Source organism: Aquarana catesbeiana, linkage group LG09, assembly GCF_042186555.1.
Source record: "Aquarana catesbeiana isolate 2022-GZ linkage group LG09, ASM4218655v1, whole genome shotgun sequence".
Lineage (NCBI taxonomy): Eukaryota > Metazoa > Chordata > Amphibia > Anura > Ranidae > Aquarana > Aquarana catesbeiana.
This window is the reverse complement of record NC_133332.1, coordinates 274,034,794-274,058,098: the sequence shown is the minus strand read 5'-3', so window position 1 is coordinate 274,058,098 and position 23,305 is coordinate 274,034,794. Positions and strand designations below refer to the sequence as shown.

Here is a 23,305-nt window from a genome sequence, read left to right as displayed (position 1 = left end):
TTTATACTTTTGTATGCCATAAAACCCAATAAATATTTTTCAAAACATAATACAGCATTTATATAGTGCCAACAGTTTACGCAGCGCTTTACAATATAAAAGGGAGACAATACAGTTATAATACAATAAAATACAGGAGGATTAAGAGGGCCCTGCTCAGAAGAGCTTACAATTTAATAGGGTGGGGCAGGTGCTATAAAAGGTTGTAACTGTGGGGAATGAGCTGATGGAAGTGGTAAAAGATTAGTTAGAGGTGTGATAGGCTTTCCTGAAGAGATGAGTTTTCAGGGATTGCCTGAAGGTAGCAAGAGTAGGGGATAGCCGGACAGGTGGAGGTAGCGAGTTTCAGAGGATGGGAGAGGCTCTGGAGAAATCCTGGAGACGAGCATGAGAGGAGGAGACGAGAGAGCTTGAGAGTAGGAGGTCTTGAGAAGAGTGGAGAGGACAATTTGGGTGATATTTGGAGACAAGATTGGTGATGTAGCTCTGGGGAGAGTTATGAATGGCTTTGTATGTTGTGGTTAGTATTTTGAATTTAATTCACTGGGTGATTGGGAGCCAGCGTAGGGATTGGAGGAGAGGGCTGGCAGACACTGAGCGGTTGGTAAGGTGGATAAAACTGGCAGCAGCACTCATGATAGACTGAAGAGGGTATAGCCTATGGAGAGGCAGGCCAATGAGAAGGGAGTTGCAATAGTCAGGCGAAGGATAAAAAGGGAGTGAATGAGGAGCTTGGTGGTTTCATTTGTTAAAAAGGGGCGAATTTTAGAGATGTTACGGAGGTGAATTCTACAAACTTTTGACAACGATTAGATTTGAGGCTGAAATGTGAGGGGAAAAAGTCCAAAAGGCATTACGAGATACTCATAATGGCCTGTTCTGGTATTAGACGCAGTTTTCCACTCGTCGCCCTCCTTAATCCTCACGAGATTGTAAGCCCCTCTCAGATCAAGCTTAGTGAAAACCGTTGCTCCCTTGAGGCGGTCAAATAACTCTGTAATCAATGGGATCGGGTAGGCATTCTATTCGTGAAATGATTGAGACCCCTATAATCAATACAAGGTCTCAGTTCACCGCTCCTCTTCTTCACAAAGAAGAAACCAGCACCAGCAGGAGACAAGGATTTGCAGATGGAACCCCAATAAAGTGTGTCTTCAACATACTCCTCCATGGCTTTATCCTCCAAGACCAACAAGGGGTAAACCCGGCCATGAGGGGGAGTGGCACCAGGTTGAATGTCAATTGCCCAATCATACGGCCGGTGTGGAGGCAAACTACCATTTTGACCTTTGTCAAAGACATCGCTAAAATAACGGTACTCCTCCGGCAGGGAGGAGAGTGAAGAGGTACACAGGACTTTGGCTACCTTCCCGAAGCATGTTTCACTGCATTGTGGTGACCAGGAGAGAGCCTCAGCATGGAGCCAATCAAAAGAGGGGTTGTGCCTCAAGGATAACCAATAACCAGTGGAAAATTGGGAGAGGAAATCACTTGGAATTGGATTATCTCATGATGGAGAGCCCCTACGGCTTGAGGTTGTGCCTCAAGAATAACCAGTGGAAAATTGGGAGAGGAAATCACTTGGAATTGGATTATCTCATGATGGAGAGCCCCTATGGCCATGGACAACGGAACTGTCTCATGAGGCAGGCTGAAGAGGTTTCCCATCAAGAGCCTCAATGGCAAGTGGAGTGTCACGCAGTTGCAGTGGAATCGAGTGCTTTGATACAAAGGCAGCATCAATGAACAGGCCTGCAGCCCCAGAGTCGGTTAGAGCCTGTATCTCTATAGATGATATAGCCCAATAAAGGGTAACGAAACCTGGGGCTTATCCTTCTGGATAACTGGGGACGACACAACACTACCTAAGGTCTGTCCATGACAGGACCTCAAGGTTCGGGTGTTCCCAGGACGGGTAGGACAAGACTTCAAAAAGTGACCTGCCTGGCCACAAAGGCACAATCTCTCCCTCCTCCTAAAGGCTCTCCCATCCGCAGAGTGATGCGTGAAGCCTAAGTGCATGGGTTTGTCTTCACTGACCGACTCGGTACCAGGAGGCATGGGAGGTGAGGGAGGCAGGGGTGGGACTGCAAAGATCAGAGGCAAACATACAGGAGGCTTCCGCAAGCGCTCCTTAAAAGAAAGTCTTTCTCAGAGTCTGGAGTCAATGAGGATGGCAAACGAGATCAAGCTCTCCAGCTCAGTGAGAATATCTCGGGCTGCTATCTCGTCCTTGATGGAATCCGAGAGACCATGAGAAAAAGCAGCCACGAGGGCCTCGTTGTTCCAAGCAACCTCTGCTGTCAGAGTACGGAACTCAATGAGGTGGTCGGCAACAGTTCTCGTACTCTGTTTGATGGACATGAGGCACTTGGCAGCAGAAGGAGAGCGTGCGGGAACGTCAAATACCCTTTTAAAGGAGACCACAAACTCCAGGTAACTCAAGACAACAGGTTTTTTCGTCTCCCATAGAGGGTTAGCCCAGGCCAAGGTTTTCTCAGAAAGCAAAGACATCATGGACTCTACTTTGCTTCTGTCCATGGGAAACGCCTGGGGCAGCATCTCAGAGTATATCTCAACTTGGTTGAGAAACCCTCTGCATTGAACAAATCGCTGGGAAAGAGGGGCAGAACCAGACATACCTCTTATAGAGATAATACTCAAGGCGGGTGCCTGCACAGAGACTGGCGCAGCAGCAGGGACGGCCCTAAACTCAGGTTGTACCGGAGCAGCCACAGTGGGGAATTCCAAGTGAGCCGTGCGACTCAGCAGCGTTTGTAACACCATGGCAAACTGATCCATGCGGTGATCTTGCTCATCCAATCTGGAAAAAATATTACCCACAAGCGGATTGACTGTATCTTCTGAATTCATGGCCTTCGCCTACTGTCAGAAACCACGAACCAGACCGAGACAGAAGTACAGTAAAATCACACTTGTTTATTAATAAAAATAAAAAGGTAAATAGAGTAAGTGTAGTCAAAGCATAGCCAGAGTCCAGTAACCGGATCGGGTAGTCAGCCAAGCCAGAGTTCAGTAACCAGATCGGGTAATCAGCCAGGCCAGAAGTCAGGGATCCAAGTAGAGGAACAGCAAGCAGGATAAGGAGCCAGAAGGGATGTCAGCAAAGCCAGTCTTTAAACAGAAATGCAGGAGATGGTTTCTTGTGATGTGACCAAGGCGAAGGCAGGAATGAAGTGAGCTGGAGATCTTTAAGTAGGCGGGACTGACGAGCAGATCCATAACAGCTGGTTAACTGTGGAGAGAGATGAGAGCTGGCAATGAGCCAACAGCTAAGTGGCCAGCTCAGAGAAGGAAGGGCTGAGCCAGCCCTGACAAATACAGAGATAGTTCTCTGGCAATTATATATATATAACCCAAACCAGGCATCTATGTAAATGCACATTGATTAGTTCATTATAGGTATTTGGATTATATATTATCTGGTCTAGATATGAGATAAATCAGTATTTCTACATTTCCGTATTTTGAAGCATTATTTAAACACAGTCATGTGATCGATCAATAAAATATAAATTAAAAAATACACCAAAATTGATGGGAACCTAGATATTTTAGATATTATTTTATATACCTAGATGACTAATCCATTGCTATGCATGTATTATCCCTTTAGTACATACCATCCTTATATCTTCAAATCATCTCTGCATCATTAGCCTGTCCCTATTTGGCACAGGTAGGATGCATTGCTTATACATATGAATAGTTAGTTAGTTATAGAACTTATTCTAAGTCAATCAAGTTTCAATCATGCTCATCCTGTGCTATATACCTTTATTATTTCTATCTACAGAGTGACGCCTACTTCTTGGCTTCAGCATTCCTAGCTGTTCTTTGGCCTCTGGGGGAGCTTGGCATTTTTCAGTTCTAGTTGCATTATTTCTATGCAATCGTTTAAGTAGATCAACAAGAGCAGCTATCTAAAGCAGAAGGTTTTGGAGACACAGTCCTTTCTATGTTTGTTTTTAATAGTTCTTTGGAATGTTTTCATTGGCCCTCAACCTGTATACCTGTCTGCCTATTTTGTCTCGGTGTCTGCCAATTCAGGCCCTAACCCCCCTCCCCCAGTTCTTGTTAAGAGACAATAAATCTCTTTTGTTCGCATTCAAAAAGTGACTGGCGCCCAATCATTCTATCTTGCATTACACCCACTATACCTAGTAATCCACTCTACAAAGAAGGATGTCAGCTCTCCCTGACTCTGGAGGTCACCATTTAGACCTCGAGGGGTCAGGGCCCTTGCTACATTAGCTAAGTGAGAGGGCAAAACTGAGGGAAGAAAAGGGTGTTTTTGCTAAATGACCTCTAATGTTGGGTGTCCTACATGTGTGGATGTTTGTTGCATTATGTAAAACAATTAGTTTAGCTTTTTAATAAACAACAAGTTTCCACGCTGAGGAAATGGGTGAACTGCAGCATCCCTAATTAAAAACTTCACCTAGGTGAAATCCAGAAAATGTATAAACTCAAAGAAAGGTAAAGTGGCGCTGTTCAGAGGTAGTGCACGTAAAACGTGACCCTATAAAAAATATATATGAAATATAAATATCCACTAATGACCAACGTGAAAGATAAATAATAAATAAATGGTGAATTAACTGAGCTATTCTAAGAGCTCTATATAATGCAATTGCTCCCTTTTAAAGTTACATGTGCGTTCAAAAATAAGGAATTTGTATCAATAAATATAAAAAAGTAGATGTGAAATATATGCATGAATTCATCAAAATCCAAAATATCAGTCAATGTCCATAGGCAAAGTACCAAAAATAAAGTGACGCGCTAAATCCAGAAGTGCATAAATTAGTCAGCAGTGTCACAACTAATATATATATATATCCAGAAAAGATAAATAATTGATGGTATGTGCTCAATCCAAAAAGTGACAGTTTGCAAAGGTAATTGGTGCAGCACAAAATAAAGTGACTATTCGGTGCTCCCCTCCTTCTTCTATGTTCCCCTCTTGTATCTGCACTCACCAGAGCGCCTCACCCCTGCAGGGGTAAAAGGTGTAGTAGTTATATCCAAATCACAGTGCCCCCTTGCCGGGATGTTTCCCTGGTCCACAGTGTTTATCCAAACTGAGTAGATCCGGTAACCCAGGCAGGGTGTTGCTCCTCTGTGGATGCTGGGATGGGGTCTTCAGTTTCTTTCCACCTCCGTAATATGGTTTAGGAAATCAACAGGCATCCACGTTTAAGAAAAAATGGAACCTCATACCGTAAATCCGTAGAACAGATGAATATTTTTATTAACCACTTGACCACTGGGCACTTGAACCCCCTTAATAACCAGACCAATTTTCAGCTTTCGGTGCTCTCACATTTTGAATGACAATTACTCAGTCATGCAACACTGTACCTATATGAAATTTTTGTCCTTTTTTTCACACAAATAGAGCTTTCTTTTGGTGGTATTTAATCACCGCTGGGTTCTTTATTTTTTGCGCTATAAAAGAAAAAAGACCGAAAATTCTGTAAAAAAAAAAAAAAAAATGCATTTTTCTTTGTTTCTGTTTTTAAAATTTTGCAAATTAGTATTTTTCTTCATATATTTTGGCCAAAATTTATACCGCTACATATCTTTGGTAAAAAATAACCCAAATCGGTGGATATTATTTGGTCTTTGTGAAAGTTATAGAGTCCACAAGCTATGGTGCCAATATCTGAAAATTGATCACACCTGAAGTACTGACGGCCTATCTAATTTCTTGAGACCCTAACATGCCAGAAAAGTACAAATACCCCCCAAATGACCCCTTTTTGGAAAGAAGACATTCCAAGGTATTTAGAAAGTTGCATGATGATTTTTTTCACAAAATTGTCATATTAGCAGGTTATTTCTCACACACAGCATATGCATACCACAAATTACACCCCAAAACACATTCTGCTATTACTCCAGAGTACGGCAATACCATATGTGTGAAACTTTTACACAGCGTGGCCACATACAGAGGCCCAACATGCACGGAGCACCTTCATGCGTTCTGGAGTGCCCAGGCCAATTCTGACATTTCTCTTCTACATGTAAAAATCATCATTTATTTGCTAGAAAATTAAATAGAACCCCAAAACATTATATCTGTTTTTTTAGCAAAGACCCTAGAGAATACAATGGTGGTCATTGCAACTTTTTATCTCGCACAGTATTTGCGCAGCAATTTTTCGAACGCTTTTTTTTGGGAAAAAAAAAAACAGTAAAGTTAGCCCAATGTTTTTGCATAATGTGAAAGATGACGTTATGCTGAGTAAATAGATACCTAACATGTCACCCTTCAAAATTGCACACGCTTGTGGAATGGCGCCAAACTTCGCTACTTAAAAATTCCCATAGGCAACACTTTAAAATTTTTTACTGGTTACATGTTTTGAGTTACAGAAGAGGTCTAGGGACAAAATTATTGCTCTCGCTCTACCGATCACAGCGATACCTCACATGTGTGGTTTGAACACCATTTTCATATGTGGGCGGGACTTATGTATGCTTTCGCTTCTGCATGCAAGCACACAGGGACACGGGGTAAAAAATTTTTTTTTTTTATTGTTCATTTTACTTTATTTATATTAGTTTGACGCTTTTGTCCAAAAAATAAATTTTTTGATCACTTTTATTCCCATTACAAAGAATGTAAACATCCTTGTAATAGGAATGTGGCATGACAGGTCATCTTTACAGTGAGATATGGGGTCAATAAGACCCCACATCTCACCTTTAGGCTGGGAAGCCTAAGATAAAAAAAAATAAAAAAAAACAATCCTGGCTTCGATTGTAGTGGTGAGTCGGTAGAAGCACCTGAGGGCGGCGGGAGGGGGGACGTCCTCTCTCACCTCCCGTAAGAATGATCAAGCAGTGGAACAGCTGCTATGATCATACTTATGGTGTAGGGAATCGCCGGCTGAAAAAGCTGATATCTGAATGATGCCTGTAGCTGCGGGCATCATTCAGATATCCCCGCACAAAGTCAAGGACGTCGTATGACAGTGATTAAAACCCCTTTTTTTTTATTAACACAAAGTTGTCTATTTATACAACATTTCTAACACGTAGCATGTACATACCAAAAATGACACCCCAAAATAGATTCTCCTACTCCGCCTGAGTACGGCGATACCACATATGTGAGACTTCCACAGCCTGGCCACATACAGAGGCCGAGTACAGCCGAGTACAGCCGAGTACGGCTGAGCATAGCTGGGTATGGCTGGTATGGTAAAGTATGGCTGGGTATCACCGAGTATGGCAGAGTATGGCTGTGTATGGCAGAGTATGGCAGATTATTGCGGGCTATTGCGAGGTATTGCAGAGTATTGCGGGCTATTGCAGGGTATTGCGGAGTATTGCAGGGTATTGCGGAGTATTGCAGGGTATTGCAGACTATTACAGGGTATTGCAGAGCATTGCGGGGTATTGCAGAGCATTGCGGGGTATTGCAGAGCATTGCGGGGTATTGCAGAGTATTGCAGGGTATTGCGGGGTATTGCGGGATATTGCAAGGTATTGCAAGGTATTGCAGGGTATTGCAGAGTAGTGCAGGGTAATGCTGAGCATGGAGGGATGGCTGAGCATGGATGGATGGATCCATGGCTGTGATTGCACATGTCACAGAGCAGCGCTGTGTGCACTACACATCCAGCCCACAGCGCTCCTGCCATACGATCTCTTCCCCGCTGTATCGATCGGTACAAAGAGGGGAGGGAGGAACCGGCGTCATGATATTACGCCGGTTTGTTTACATGTGATCGCTCTGTCATTTAACCAAGCAATCACATGGTAAACGGGCGCGATCAGCGGCCGTTTACCGTGATCCGTGATGCACACTGTTCCCGTGTGTGCGCCCCAGGGGGCGTGCGGGAGCGGTTTTCTGGGATCACGTCATAGTACGTGCTCCCAGAGTTATCCAACCGCCCTGCAGCCCTCATTTGGCTATGGCCCAGTTGGTAACTGGTTAAAAAGGTTTCTATGTAGTTAAAAAACCAAGAGGGAGCTCCAGTGCTCCGACTGGCATGAAAAATAAAGCAGTTCCGTAGTTCCGGCGTGCGTTCCACACAGCGCACTCACAAAAAAAGGAAGTGTCGGAAAACAGGATATGACGTGTTGCTTACCAAGTATGTCCCGCCTTAGGCGCTTCGTCACACAGACGTCATTGATACACATTCCTTATTTTTGAATGCGCATGTCACTTTAAAAAGGAGCAATTGCATTATGTAGAGCTCTTAGAACAGCTCAGTTAATTCACTATTTATGTTTCACATTGGTCATTAGTGGATATTTATATTTCATATATATTTCTTTATAGGGTCACGTTTTACGTGCACTAACAGCACAACTTTCCCTTTCTTTGTGTTTATATGTTAGTTTAGTTTTTTACATTTTAGAATAGGGTGCCTCCAGAATGTGCATAACTTTAACCACTTGCCGACCAGCCGCTGCAGTTATACTGCGGCAGGGCGGCTCTATTGTGCGAACCGCCCGCAGCACCGCGCCGCGCCTTCGTTTATAGCACTGATCGCTGTATAAATGTCACTGGTCCCAAAAAAGTGTCAAAAGTGTCCAATCTGTCCGCCGCAATATCGCAGTCCCGCTAAAAATCGCTGATCACCGCCATTACTAGTAAAAAAAATAATAATAAAAATGCCATAAACCTATCCCCTATTTTGTAGACGCTATACCTTTTGCACAAACCAATCAATATACGCTTATAGCGAATTTTTTTTTTTTTTTTTTTTACCAAGAATATGTAGAATACATATTGGCCTAAACTGATGACAAAATTCCTTTTTTTATAAATTTTTTTTTTTGGGGTTATTTATTATAGCAAAAAATAAAAAATATTGTTTTTTTTCAAAATTGTTGGTTTTTTGTTTATAGCACAAAAGATTAAAACCACAGAGGCGATCAAATACCACCAAAGGAAAGCTCTATTTGTTGAGAAAAAAGGACATCAATTTTGTTTGGGTACAATGTCACACGATCGCACAATTGTCAGTTAAAGCGACGCTGTGCCATATCGCAAAAAATTGCCTGGTCATTAAGGGGGTAAATTCTTCCGGGGCTGAAGTGGTTAAAGGTGCCTTGCCTGAAAAAAAAGGTTGAGAAACACTGCTCTATACTTATTCTGTACAGTGACTTAGACACCAAAGCATCAGCATGAGAACCAGGAACCTAGCATTCTTAAATGGAGAGATCAGCAATGGCAGCCTTCATTAATCTGTAATGCTAGTTTCTTCACAAGCATATGGACCTTTTTTTTAAAAATCACATGAAAAATATTGCTCAGACCTGTATTTGTTTCTATCAATTGAGAATTTCGACAACATAAAGAAAAATATCACTTTAATCTCTTCCTCTTTGCTAAATATCTGTCACTCTATATCATTTTACAGCTTTAGACGTTAGTCATAAAGGATTCGCTACAGAGGGCTGGTTTATTGGGCTGATAAGTGCTATTGTACTGCTGTTGCTTATCCTTCTCATCCTGTGCTTCATCAAACGCAGCAAAGGGGGCAAGTACTCAGGTGAGACCTAACCTGTCCTTTTAGCTAATTTCAACTGCTTCTCTGCCAGTCTTCTTGAAATTGTACAATCCTTTCTATAAGAAAACAAACAAAAAACTTTTATGTCATTAGATATCTTAAAAAAGAATAATAATTTATAACAAATGTGAAAAGAAGCTGGCAAATGGACATGGATCCTTAATGCAATTTATCTTCACAGAGTCTATGAGTAAGACCTCACTGGCTAAAACGGCTTTTAAACGGTTCCCTGGCTGCTACTGTGTAGACCAACCCTAAGGGTACTTTTCACACTGGGGCGCTTTTCAGGCATTTTAGCACTAAAAATGGAGCCTATATTGTGCCTGAAAATCGCCTCTCATGCCTCCCCAGTGTGAAAGCCAGAGTGTTTTCACATTGGGGCGGTGCGCTTGCAGGACAGGAAAAATTCCTGCAAGCAGCATCTTTGGGGCGATGCGGGAGCGGTGTATACACCGCTGCCAAAACGCCCTGCCCATTGAAATGAATGAGCAGCGCTGCCGAAGCGCCTGCAAAGCGCTTTGGCAGCACTGCAATGCTGGTGCTTTTAACCCTTTCTTCAGCTGCTAGCGGGGGTTAAAAGCACCCCGCTAGCAGCTGAAAAGCGCCTCTACAACAGAGGTAAAGTACCCTAAATGAACGTCACTAAATGACACCAATGGATGTTCCAAAAACGATTTGAAATCATGTTCATTGAAGACTGTCTGTGTAATGGTGTGTCTGCCATCTTTTTCGAGTTCTATTCTATATACTGAGCCACAGAGATCAGGACACAGAAAATTAAAGCTTTTCCAACTGGGCACAGTTTTGCTTCTATCTTTTAAGCTACTTTGCAATGAAATAAAAAACCCTGTAATATATTAATTTGCTTTAACTAAAGAAGAATGTTGCATACAGTTGTAGGAAAACACTATGTCATGAATATGCACACAAACACAGTAACTAGCCTTTCCTAGCAAATGTTTCCAATTTTTTTTATGATGCTGCATCTGTCCCCCGCTGGCTCTAACACTGAGAACCGAGCAATCAAACACTGAACACTGCCGATCGCTTAGTTTTCACAGCTGAATGAGCAGAAAGCTGGAGCTCTCTGCTCTGCCACCCCCCCCTTCCCCCCCACTCACTGGAGTGCTGGGCTGTGGAGGGGGTGGGAACGGCTGAGCCAGGTGCCGATCCAGGCATGTGGGCGGATTCTGACTCCGTTGTGACGATCTTGCCTGAGCCTGGGTCGGCTCTGTGACATTAACCGGCAGCAGGCTTCAACCTGCTATCTGCGGAAAACGGGTCACGGGAGTGCAGACTGAACTGCACTCCTATGATCCCCAGGAGAAGTACAGCCAAACAAGCTTTGGCTGTACTTCTCCTTTAATTCTACCACTTTACAAAAGTCTAGTTAGGCCACATCTTGATTATGTGGTCCAGTTTTGGTCATAAATTCTCAGGAAGGATGTACTTGAACTAGAGAGAATCCGGGAAAAGGGCAACAAAGCTAATAAGGGGGCTGAAGGACCACAGTTAAGAGAAACTACTACAAACACTAAATGTATTGTATCTGTCTGGAGAAGAAACGCTTAAGAGGTGATATAGTTGCAGTATACAAACCTTTAACCTAAGATCTTTAAAGAAGACACAATGAGGTTTGACGAGAGGCGGTTCTATCTTAAAGCAGATTCACTGCACCACAAGCCAAAAACACTATTTAAAGGATATGTTCAGTTTACAAAAAAAAAAATGCAATTTTTTTTTTTTAAGGTAAAAAAAATGTGCATTTATTTATTTATTTTGGAGCCTGTAAAGCTCGCTGCTGCCATGCAGGTCTCTTGCAGATCTGTCAGTGTATCTGTGTGCCCGTACATCTCGTTCCTCGACAGGAAGAATCAACAAACTACCAATAAATTACTACATTGAGAACTACAAGCCAACAGCCAAAGGATGTCGGGGTGTGTAGTCCATTCACACACAGAGCTGTGTGAATAAATCACGCAGCTGTGTGGGCAGAGCCTCACACAGCCGCATTGATTTGAAAAAGTGACCGCTAGTACGGGGAACTTCTCCCTGTACTGCTGTTACAGGGAGGGGGATGGGGCAGCAGCTGCAGCATTAGGAACACGTTGCATGTTCCACCCTAAAAACGTGTAACATGTTCCCAAAGGTGAACTTATTCTTTAAGTTTATTTTTAATATTTAAAGCAAACTCCCCCATCCATGTCTCTATGTTTTATTTTGTTGAGAAATCCCTTCCATCCTTACACATAATGCAGGGCTATGAGATACGTACAGTACTTACTTGCATAGCGAGGATGGAGCCTCCAGGAGCATTGGATAAAGTAAAAGTTATTTTTACTGGTATGCTAGGTATAACCTGTGCAGAGGCAAGCAACACTGCCAGGTAATTTTTTTTTTTCTTTTCCCAGGAGTTCAGCTTTAGGTTCATTCCTTTCAACTTTAATAATATAAAACTAAATACACACTATTAGATTTTCTGCGGATTTTTGTCTTCAAATTTACCAAAACCATATAATATGAGGTCAAACCTTAATGCCGCGTACAGACGATTGCACATTCCGACAACAAAATCCTGGATTTATTTCCGACGGATGTTGGCTCAAACTTGTCTTGCATACACACGGTCACACAAATGTTGCCGGAAATTCCAAACGTCAAGAACGCGGTGACGTACAAAACGTACGACGAGCTGAGAAAAATGTTCACTTCTGCTTGATTTCGAGCATGCGTGGACTTTTGTGCGTCGGAGTTGTGTACACACGCTCGTAATTACCGACAACAAGTTTTGTTGTTGGAAAATTTGAGAATCGGCTCTCAATCATTTGTTGTCAAATTCTGACAGCAAATGTCCGATGGAGCATACACGCGGTCGGAATTTCCGACAACAAGCTCACATCAAACATTTGTTGTCGGAAGTTCCGATTGTGTACGCGGCATAAGAGTTTCAATTTGTATGCAGTCAGGTAGGCTTTCACTACATGGTTTTGGTAAACCTGAAGACAAAAAGCTGCAGAAAATCTAATAGTGTGTATGGGGCTTTAACCTAGTTCAACAAATGCTTTATTTTTCATTTTGAGTAGCATGTACAGTGGTGAAAATAACTATTTGATCCACTGCAGATTTTGTAATTTTGCCCACGTACAAAGAAATGAAAAGTCTATAATTTTTATCATAGGTGTATTTTAAACGATAGAGATGAAATATCAACCAAAAATCCAGAAACACGATACAAATGTTGTAAATTGAGTTGCAGTTCAGTGAGTAAAATAAGTACCATATTTGCCGGCGTATAAGACAATCTTTTATACTTAAAAAAAATCCCCCAAAAATCAGGGGTCATTTTATACACCGGTATAAAAGTCCGCCTGATGGATGTCAGCCCGCTGGATGTGCGGTAATGCTGTATGTAGCTTCGGCTACACTGAGCCAATCATATCGAGCGATGTATTATATTAATGAATACAAAGCCTGATCAGATTGGAACAACCTCTGCCAATCCAAGCAGGATGCATACAGTATACCGCCTGCTCAGATTGTCTTTGAGAGTCAGAGAGGCGCGGGCTGATGATGGTGCAGCCTCTGCCAATCCGAGCAGGCTTTGTATTCATTATTAGAATACATCGCTCACCGTGATTGGCTCAGCACTGTATACCGTAATGAGTGTCATCGTTTTCTGCACTGTACTTGCCAATGGAGGCTAGGAGACTGTGGACTTCAATTCCCAAAAGTGGCTGCACCTAGAGGAGGGAGTGTCACCGTTTTCCAGGCAAACTGAGCCAGGAGAGAGGTGAATGCAGACCTATAGAGGGGATCTAAGCGCTCAGCCTGCCGGGACTAGAGCCATCAGGAGAGAAGCTAAGAGGATCTGCTGCGGTGCCTGCTCACCTATACCGTGAAGCGAGGCTGGACCTGCATCTAAGTCTTCCAAAGCTGCCTTCAGAGATTGGGCTTGGATCGGAGCTACGAGACTGCATCCCTGTGTGAGGAAGGGTAGTCTTATACAGTGAGTATAGGCCAAAACCTATGTTTTTATTGGAAAATTAGGGGGGTCGTCTTATACACTGGCAAATATAGTATTTGATCCCCAAGCAAGACATGACTTAGTACTAAAATAATCAAAAAAGACTGCACTAAAAAAATGACATATACAATGACAGTATATATGGATGTGTAAATAGTGAAGAATTCAATCTATCAAGTGATCCAAATTGTAAATATTCTAGTAAAAATAAAATGTCAAAATAATTATATAGAACAAATATGACAAAAAATTATAATAATAAAAACAAGTATTAAGTATCGAATAACAAAAATAACCAAAAATGAAGTGAAAATATTCAGAAGAAAAACAGTCCTTGGAGCCAAGGCAGATTGAATTGGTGATCATAGAGGTTAAACACCCAGCACCCAGTGAGAAATCCTCCACCTTAATAGATGTACGCTTACCAGAGGTAAGCTAGATAACAGCTTATCTATGGACGTCCACTCAGGGGACCCAACTCCTCAGATCTCCTCACAAAGAAGGGGCAGGCAGGATCTCTCCTTGCGGTGGACCTCAAACAGCATACCGGGGGGACCCAGAAGAATAGAGAATTTCCTCCATAGTGTGAATCAGTATAACCATTTATTGAAATAACGAATATACAGACTTACATTAAAATTCTCAGTAGAAGTTTCTAGGAAATAAAACAGCCGGCCGGCTTGCATACACCCGTTCAGAACGAGATAGGATGGAAACGATGACGTCAGCTCAGAAACTTCTACTGCGAATTTTAATGTAAGTGTGTATATTCCTTATTTCAATAAATGGTTATACTGATTCACACTATGGAGGAAATTCTCTATTCTTCTGGGTCCCAGAGGTTTGAATGGAAGAAAGAGATTCTGTGGACAGGTGTCTTTTATACACATAATGATTTGTTGTTAGGAGCCACTTCTTAAACTGATAGGATTTATCTGTGTACCACATGAGCACATACTGTAGCCAGTCTGTGGGAGCCAGAATCATTGTTGGTTGGTAGGGGATCAAATACTTATTTTACTCACTGAACTGCAACTCATGATACATTTGTATTAATCTCAGGCAGCCCTTGCTAAACCATATGAATATGCTAATACGTGCTCCAATTAATAAACTGCAAACATCAAAAGTGAATATTACACATATGTGACAAGGAATTAAAAATAAAGTGACAGTGCAGTAAAATGCAAAAAAAAAGTCTTTAGTGCTTGGTGCTTAATCCCAGGGATCATCCTGTATATTCCACCACGTGCTGTAATACAGCAAGGAGAGTCAACAAGGCTGTGGAGTGTGCAAAAAGATGGCTGCCGTCTTTGCTCTGGGCCAAAAGTGACGCACAGGAACACCATCTTGACGCATTTCATTAGTTATCGACATCTTCAAGAGCAGGAAGTTCCCTTGCGTACCACCTACTATATAGAATCAGGAAAAATTAACCTACTACTACAGTTTTTAACCTGCTACACTATTTGCGCTGTTTCTGTTTATTTTTAATCTTATAAAAAATACAGTGGTGAAAATAATTATTTGATCACCAGCCTATTTTGTAAGTTTGCCCACTTACAAAGTAATTAAGGAACTATAATTGTTATCACCCATGTATTTTAAATGCTAAAGACAGAATATCAACCAAAAATCCAGAAAAAAAACAAGAATAAAAAGAATAAAAAATTGAAAGAATAAAAAAACACCCGCGCCTGGATGCACAAGCGATGGTACTAATGTGTGCAGCTGCTGTCTATTAGTCCAGCAAAGGGTTAATCAATTAAGTACCCCTCGCCCCTGACATGCCACAACTGGCATGTCATTTTTGGGGGGGAGGGGAGCGGGTTCCTAGTTTTGATAGGGACCCAGCTCCCACTTCCTGGTCTGGTTGCTTGGCCGCCTAGGCAACTCCTCCTCTCCCCTTAGGTGACTCCTCCCTCCCTGCAATCTTCTGGGACATGTCATAGGTCCCAGAAGATTGCCTGGCCACTGACAGAGTGCAGCACGACTCATGAAGCTGTCACAGCCGGGCACCCACACTTACAATGCCGGCACCGCGGAGAGGCGGGGGAGAGGAGCGAGGCTTCGGGCGGCCGCATCGCTGGACAGGTGAGTGTCTGTTTATTAAAAGTCAGCAGCTACACTTTTGGTAGCTGCTGACTTTTAATAAACTTAACAACCAGTGGAACTCCACTTTTAATCTCAGGCAGCACTTGCTATACCATATGAATATGCTAATACGTGCTCCAATTAAAAAACTGCAAACATCAAAAGTGAATATTGCACATAAGTGACAAATAATTAAAAATAAAGTGACATAGTGCAGTAAAAGTGCAAAAAAAGTCTTTAGTGCAATCTTGAGTGCTTCATGCTTAATCCCAGGGATCCCCCTGTATATTTCACCACGTGCTGTAATGGCTACACACTGCACTCACCAGATGTCGGTGACTCCCTTGCCTTACAGCAAGGAGAGTCAACAAGGCTTTTAGGTCTCTAGAGGGACCTGTCCCACGGTTCCTTTCCCGATATCTCCTGTGACTCTCAGGGATCCTTTACGATACAGTATGTTTTCCCCAGCGTGGTTAGGCAGGTAGAAAATAAACAGACAGCTGTAGGTATGTTTATTTAAAAAAACGGTTATAAAAAGTATCACGAATACAATGATAATCATAAAAAAATCGGCCCTGTGGAGTGTGCAAAAAGTTGGACGCCGCCTATGCTCTGGCATGCGTTCCACTCACTGGGCCAGAAGTGACGCACAGGAACACCATCTTGACGTGTTTCATCATCAGCTAGCAACGTCTTCAGAAGCAAGAAGTTCCCTTGCATACCACCTACTATATAGACTTCGGGAAACGATTCTCCTCCTTCCAATCAAATTCTATGTTATAGAAAAAACAATCAGGAAGTACCACTCCACTGGATTGTTCTTACCATTCCTATGATTTGGATGGGCAAAAATTTTACTCTCTAGATGTGCAAAAGGTGGTTCTACAAAGTATTGACTCCTTGGGGGTTGAATACAAATGCACGCCACACTTTTGTGTGGCGTGCATTTGTATTCAACCCCCAAGGAATCAATACTTTGTAGAACCACCTTTTGCACATCTAGAGAGTAAAATTTTTGCCCATTCTTTGCAAAATAGCTCAAGCTCTGTCAAATTATATGGAGAGCGTCTGAACAGCAATTTTCAAATCTTGCCACAGAGATTCTCATTTGGATTTAAGTCTGGACTTTGACTGGGCCATTGTAATTCATGAATATGCTTTGATCTGAACCATTTCATTGTCGCTTTGGCTGTATGTTTAGGGCAATTGTCCTCCTGGAAGGTGAACATCTGCCCCAGTCTCAAGTCTTTTGCAGACCATAACAGGTTTTCTTCTAAGATTGCCCTGTATTTGGCTCCATCCATCTTCCCATCAACTCTGACAAACTTCCCTGTCCCTGTGAAATAAAAGCACCCCACAACATGATGCTGCCACTACCATGTTTCACTGTGGGGATGGTGTGTTCAGGGTGATGTGCAGTGTTAGTTTTCCACCACAAATAGCATTTTCCTTTCAGGCCAAAAAGTTCAATTTTGTGTCATGTGTACAGAGCACCTTCTTCCACATGTTTTCTGTGTCCCCCACATGGCTTCTCACAAACTGCAAACGGTACTTCTTATGGCTTTCTTTCAACAATGGCTTTCTTCTTGCCACTCTTCTATAATAGCCAGATTTGTGGAGTGCACGACTAATAATTGTCCTGTGGACAGATCTTCCCACCTGAGCTGTTACCAGCTGTTAGGAGTTACCAGAGTTACCATGGGCCTCTGGGCTGCTTCTATGATTAATGCTCTTCTTGCCCTGCCTGTCAGTTTAGGTGGACGGCCATGCCTTGGTAGGTTTGCAGTTGTGCCATACTATTTCCAGTTTTGGATGATGGATTGAACAGTGCTCCTGAGATGTTCAAAGCTTGGGATATTTTTTTATAACCTAACTCTGCTTTAAACTTCTCCACAACGTTATCCGTGACCTGTCTGATGTGTTCCTTAGCATTCATGGTGCAGTTTGTTCACTAAGGTTCTCTAACAAACCTCTGAGGGCTTCACAGAGCAGCTGTATTTATACTGAGATTAAATTACACCTAGGTGGAATTAGTAGAGTAAACTCTACTAATTAGGTGACTTCTGAAGGCAATTGGTTCCACTAGATTTTAGTTAGGGTTATAGTAAAGGGTGCTGAATATATTTATATTTATAAGCATGTCATACTTTTCAGATATTTATTTGCAAAAAAATTGAAAACCATTTATCATATTCCTTCCACTTCACAATTATGTGCCACTTTTTGTTGGTCTATCACATAAAATCACAATAAAATACATTTACGTTTTTAGTTGTAACATGACAAAATGTAGAAAATTTCAAGGGGTATGAATACATTTTTTCAAGGCACTGTAAATACAAGCAGCCAATCTCATCTATCAATCTCCTCCTAATCCCACTGGTGTCAGTAGAGTATGCTAGCCACTCCAGAATCAGAGAAGGGAAGGAGTCGCACCCTGCAATGAGTGCATGCACCACAATGGCATCTCAGTGTTAGGCAGAACATCCTTGTATTGGCTTTGCAGTGGATGCGGCTCCTTCCCTTCTCAGATTCCTGAGTGGCCAAAATACTCTACTGACAGCAGTGGGATTATGAGAAGATTGATACAGGAGACCTGCTGCTTGTCTTACAAAACTGCATCACTACAGTTTTGTAAGTGCAGTTTCATAAAATGTAATACATTTGTACATAGTTTGTAACCCATAACACTGTACTATTTCTCTTAAATTGTATCTTTACATATTCTGGGAGGCCCCACTCCTTCCTGAACGATGATGTCGGATGCGGTGCTACGTTTGTGCCGTTTTGTGCTGCTAAAATTTCCGTTCTATCTATTATAGTTTTTGCGTTATTAATGGTTTATTAAAGGTCACCTAAGGTCACTCAGCCCCCCTACAACACCCAAATGACACGAAACTGGTCTCGTTGGTTTAGTGCTACATTTGTGCTGGTTTGTGCTGCTAAAATTTTTATTTGTGCTGTTATAGTTTTTAAGTTATAACAGTTTTTTTTTTTTTTTCAAACACCACTCACTTTGCCCCCTCCTACAATCAACTCAAATGAAAACTCAGGTGTGTTTCTTTGTGCTACATTTGTGCTGTTTTGTGCTGCTAAAATTTCCGTTCTATCTTTTATCGTTTTTGCGTTATTAATGATTTATGAAAGGTCACCAAAGGTCACTCAGCCCCCCTACAACACCCAAATGACACAAAACTGGTCTTGTTGGTTAGTGCTACGTTTGTGCTGCTAACATTTTTATTTGTGCTGTTATTGTTTTTCAGTTATAACTGTTTTTTTTAAACCCCACCCACTTTACCCCCCCTACAATGAGCACAAATGAAAACTCAAGTGTGTTTCTTTAGTGCTACGCTTGTGCTGTTTAAAATTTTCATTCTATCTTTTATCGTTTTTGCGTCATTAATAATTAAAGGTCACCAAAGATTACTGAGCCCCCCTACAACACCCAAAAGACACGAAATGGGGCTGATTGGTTAGTGCCTCATTTGTGCTGTTTTGTGCTGCTAACATTTTTATTTGTGCTGTTATGTTTTTTTTTAGTTATAACAGCTTGTTTATATTTGATAACACCCCACCCACTAAAACTAAAAGCTGTGTAAATTCCAGAAAATGTACCCTAGTTTGAAGACCTCATGTTATTAAATCTTAAAAACAAAACAAAACATACTATTTGTTAGTGCTATAGTGCTATAGTGCTGTTTTTATTTTTAAGATAATAGCAATTTGATTTTTTCCAGACGATGACATCACCCCGCCCTCCTGTTACGTACCTGGTTAGTGAGCTCCTGGTTAGACAGCAGCCATGGGAGCACAGCGAGGTATGAGTGCCTGTGATCAGTCCAGTAGACTGCGTGGTGGCAGCAGTCAGCAGGTGGATGTGGCAGCAGAACCGGCTGGTGGCAGATGAGCTGGCACTAGCTGTGTGAAGTTGGCACCCCATGTTTGTAAAACCTGAATAAAAATATACTATTCGTTTGTGCTGCAAAAATGAGCGTTTTTTGCCGGTTCAGTTTCTGAGATATTAGATTCAATTTAATGTAAGCCCCTCCCACTTTGCATCCCATGTTGCTGAATTTTAAAAACAAACACGCCATTCATTTGTGCTGATTTGTGCCGCTTTGGTTTCGGAGATATTGTGCGTTTATAGTTGCTGAAACCTCACCCACTTTGCACCCCATGTTGCTGAATTTTAAAAACAAACATGTCATTTGTTTGCGCCGCAAAAATAAACGTTTGTGCCGATTTGGTTTCTGAGATATTGTGCGTTATAGTTTCTTAAACCCCGCCCACTTTCAAACCCATGTTGTTGAATTTTAAAAACAAACACGCCATCCGTTTGTGTCTCGTTTGTGCTGGTTTGAGCTGTAAAAATAAATTTTTGTGCCGCTTTGGTTTCGGAGATATTGTGCGTTATAGTTTCGTAAACCCCGCCCACTTTGCAACCCATGTTGTTGAATTTTAAAAACAAACACGCCATTCGTTTGTGCTGGTTTGTGCCGCAAAAATAAACTTTTGTGCCGCTTTGGTTTCGGGGATATTGTGCGTTATATGTTGCCAAACCACACTGACTTTACACCTCGTTATTAAATCTTACATACAGAACTTACAGAACCTATACTCAGCTTGGGTTTCCTTAATGTAATGCTCCTCCCACTGTAATGGGCACTGCACTTCATACTGTACCCTGGAAAAGGCATGACCATTGTAGAACAGATGTTCCATCCTTAGCCAATAACTGCCATACCAGCCCCAAACTCCATCCCACCCGTACCATTAAATGCCATTAATGGAGACCACACCATAAATGGAGTAAAAAATTGGCTGTAGGAGCCTCTTTATTAACAAATAAACTTAAATGAGCATAAACCGTAAAAAACATTTATTAAACCAAAAACCCATCAGTCACTAATCGCGTTGGTCTTTGCAGGGACCCCAAACTATCGTATGTTCAAGAATGCACTGCGGTACCTTTTACTATACTAGGCCTCCAGCCGACATACTGGCTCAGAGATAACCCACTAACCGCAGTGCACCCATTAACCAATTCCAGCTAAACCACGTTACCTGGAATACACCAGAGGGACCTATACTACCGATGGGTCCCGAATCCTTCCTTATCCAAGGCTTCTTCATTCACCAGCAAAGACCAACCTCCGCCACAGCGCACAAGGGGAAGACCTTACCCTTGAGTGCCCCTCCACACCCTCAAAAACTCTCTGAATACCATCCTGCAACCCCAGGGCCCACAAATCAATTCCCACCACATTGAGGTGTACCCCGTCACCCCAAAGGTATCCCCAAGTATCCATTTCTAGTTCCAAATGCCAGATAACCAGGCCCCCATTCCTAACTACAAATCTGCCTACCTCCCTGTTGACCTTCCTGCGGGCCTTATTGAGCTGCTCCACCGACCTAGCCAAATGCCAAGTCGTCTGAGCAATGATGTCGGACCACATGATGAGAATATCTGGGAAGGCCATGCGGTGCCGCAGGAAATCAAACTTGACATCACAAATAATGTCCAACATGGACCTCAGTCCTAAATCATTGCCGCCGACGTGTAACACCAGAACGTTCGGCGGTCTATCCAGTCGTGCAAAGCGATGCACTTCCGGCACCATTCTGCTCCACAGCATGCCCGGTACCCCCAACCGGCGGACACAAGCTTCCTGCCTAGAAATGCCTAGTTGCCCACCATTGGGCCTAACGTCTGCTCACCTGGCCCCCCATAGGTGTGGCCCAGTATCCAGACAAGGTCCATCACACCACCTGAAAGAGAAGAAACAACACCACAAATAACACCAAACAAGCACACAAACATAGGCTTACCAACGCAGAACACTCACAAAATGACCTACCCCCCATCAGACAACAGATGAGGATGAACATATAGCTGGAACCTTTTCGATTCCCACCTACCAATACGCTTTGCCGCTTCGTCATCCAACCCACATCCTGGTGGCTTCCGTGGCCGCCCCAATTCGGAACGAGTGCGAGATGAATTCTTTCTCCTCCAACCCCAATGCCCTTATACATTTACGGAAAATGGATATGAATTGAAATCTGGACAAGGGAGACCCGTCTGCATGTAACAAAAAGGACCCAGCCAAATCCGGGCGCACTGTGAGAAACTCTCTGACAGCACCCACTAGACACAAGGGCAAAGCCGGCACAGCAAAAATCTGAAACCTTCTGCCCCTGCCAGCCTGATCCATTTTGGACCATTGCAAAAGCAGGGATACCCTGTCCTCCCCACAGGTGACCTCCCGATCCAACATACCCCCATGGACCCTCTTGGAAGGGCTGACTAGTTCGCTAATCCGAAAAGCTACAAAAAAAGCCAGAGAGAAGGCCGTTTTAAACAAAGAGACCTCGTAGGCTGAGGAACACAGGGAAACCAACTGGGCTAAAACATTTTGTAGTATATCAAACGAAACAGGATGCCTGGAATCCCTGCGCTTCTGAGACCTACGATACCCCTTTAGAGCCTGTCGGACCCAAAAATCTTTTGTGAAATCACAACAGCCCTGCAATTTGAAGAAAAATGCTAATCCTGCCAATTTCCGCTCCACGACTGACACCAATACCCCCTTCTCAAAGTTCCGTGAAACAAAGTAAAGGACCAGCAACCTCACCTCCAGGCCCTCTTGCTCCACCACAGCCTGCTGCAGCAAAGACAACCACTCTTGCAATTTATTATAGGCTGCCCACGTCATGTCACGCTCTGACCGTCTGATCCATCCGGAGACAACCCCAAGGCAATCCTCCACAGCCATTCGGGACAAGGAACCCTGCATTGCTCCACTGCCAGTGCCAACTCCTGGAACCTGCCCCACTGAAAGCGAGACAATGCTTCAGCTAAGCCGTTCCCAACTCCCGGGAGGTGAACAGCATAAAGAAAAACATTTAATTGTAGACAACGTAACACTAGGTGCTAAAGAAGTTGGACCACGGGTGGCGACGAGGCTGTGACACGGTTGATGACCTGTACCACTCCAAGATTGTCACAGTGAAAACGCACTTTAAGGTCCTTCTTAGGCACGACCCCCAGGGGCGAGATCACCAAATCCGCTAAAGGCTGAGAGGGGTAAGGGCCACCCATGCGGCCCAACGCAAGTTCCTTCTGCAGTTTCTCATAAACATCTACAGGATGTTGCAAGGCCGAACGCAAGTTCTGGGACACTGGTGGAACAGAGGCCAGGGAACAAGGTATGTGAAAGCCTTCGGAGAAACCCACCCCTAACAACCGAGCAGCCTCCTGATCTGGATATCTATCGAGGAAAGACCGCATCCTTTCCACCCTCACTAACCTCATCCCTTTTGTTAGCAGACTCGCTGACACGGCCCTTCCCCTGTTTGAAGCAGCGGGGCAAGGGATGCAAACCTCAGCAGCCGGAGCACTCATGCTGGTAACGGCAAGCCTCCCCCAAACTTGCAGGAGCCCTCATTATACTGCCAGCAGACACCCCTTTTCTTTGCGGCCGGTTGTCCGGGGGTATATGTGCCACCGGCCCCCCCCTGGAAAAAACTGATTAGGGGCCCGCGCCGAGGTCATAAGACTCATCCACAAACTAAAGTCCTTGTGGTCCCACCGTAAGGACGGGCGGATAGATCTCTGCTGCCGGAA

General features: G+C 43.1%; 1 protein-coding gene across 3 annotated transcripts in view; it reads left to right on the top strand.

Moving 5' to 3' along the window:
* The window catches only part of L1CAM (L1 cell adhesion molecule), a 1,396,060-nt gene that overhangs the window by 1,314,715 nt on the left and 58,040 nt on the right, over positions 1–23,305 (top strand). For 2 of the 3 annotated variants that reach the window (XM_073600355.1, XM_073600354.1), the window contains one exon: positions 9,411–9,542. The exons of the other annotated variant lie outside the window; for it this stretch is intronic. In XM_073600355.1, the coding sequence (XP_073456456.1) occupies positions 9,411–9,542 (132 nt within the window). The remainder of the gene's footprint in view (positions 1–9,410; positions 9,543–23,305) is intronic. 3 annotated transcript variants of the gene reach the window in all.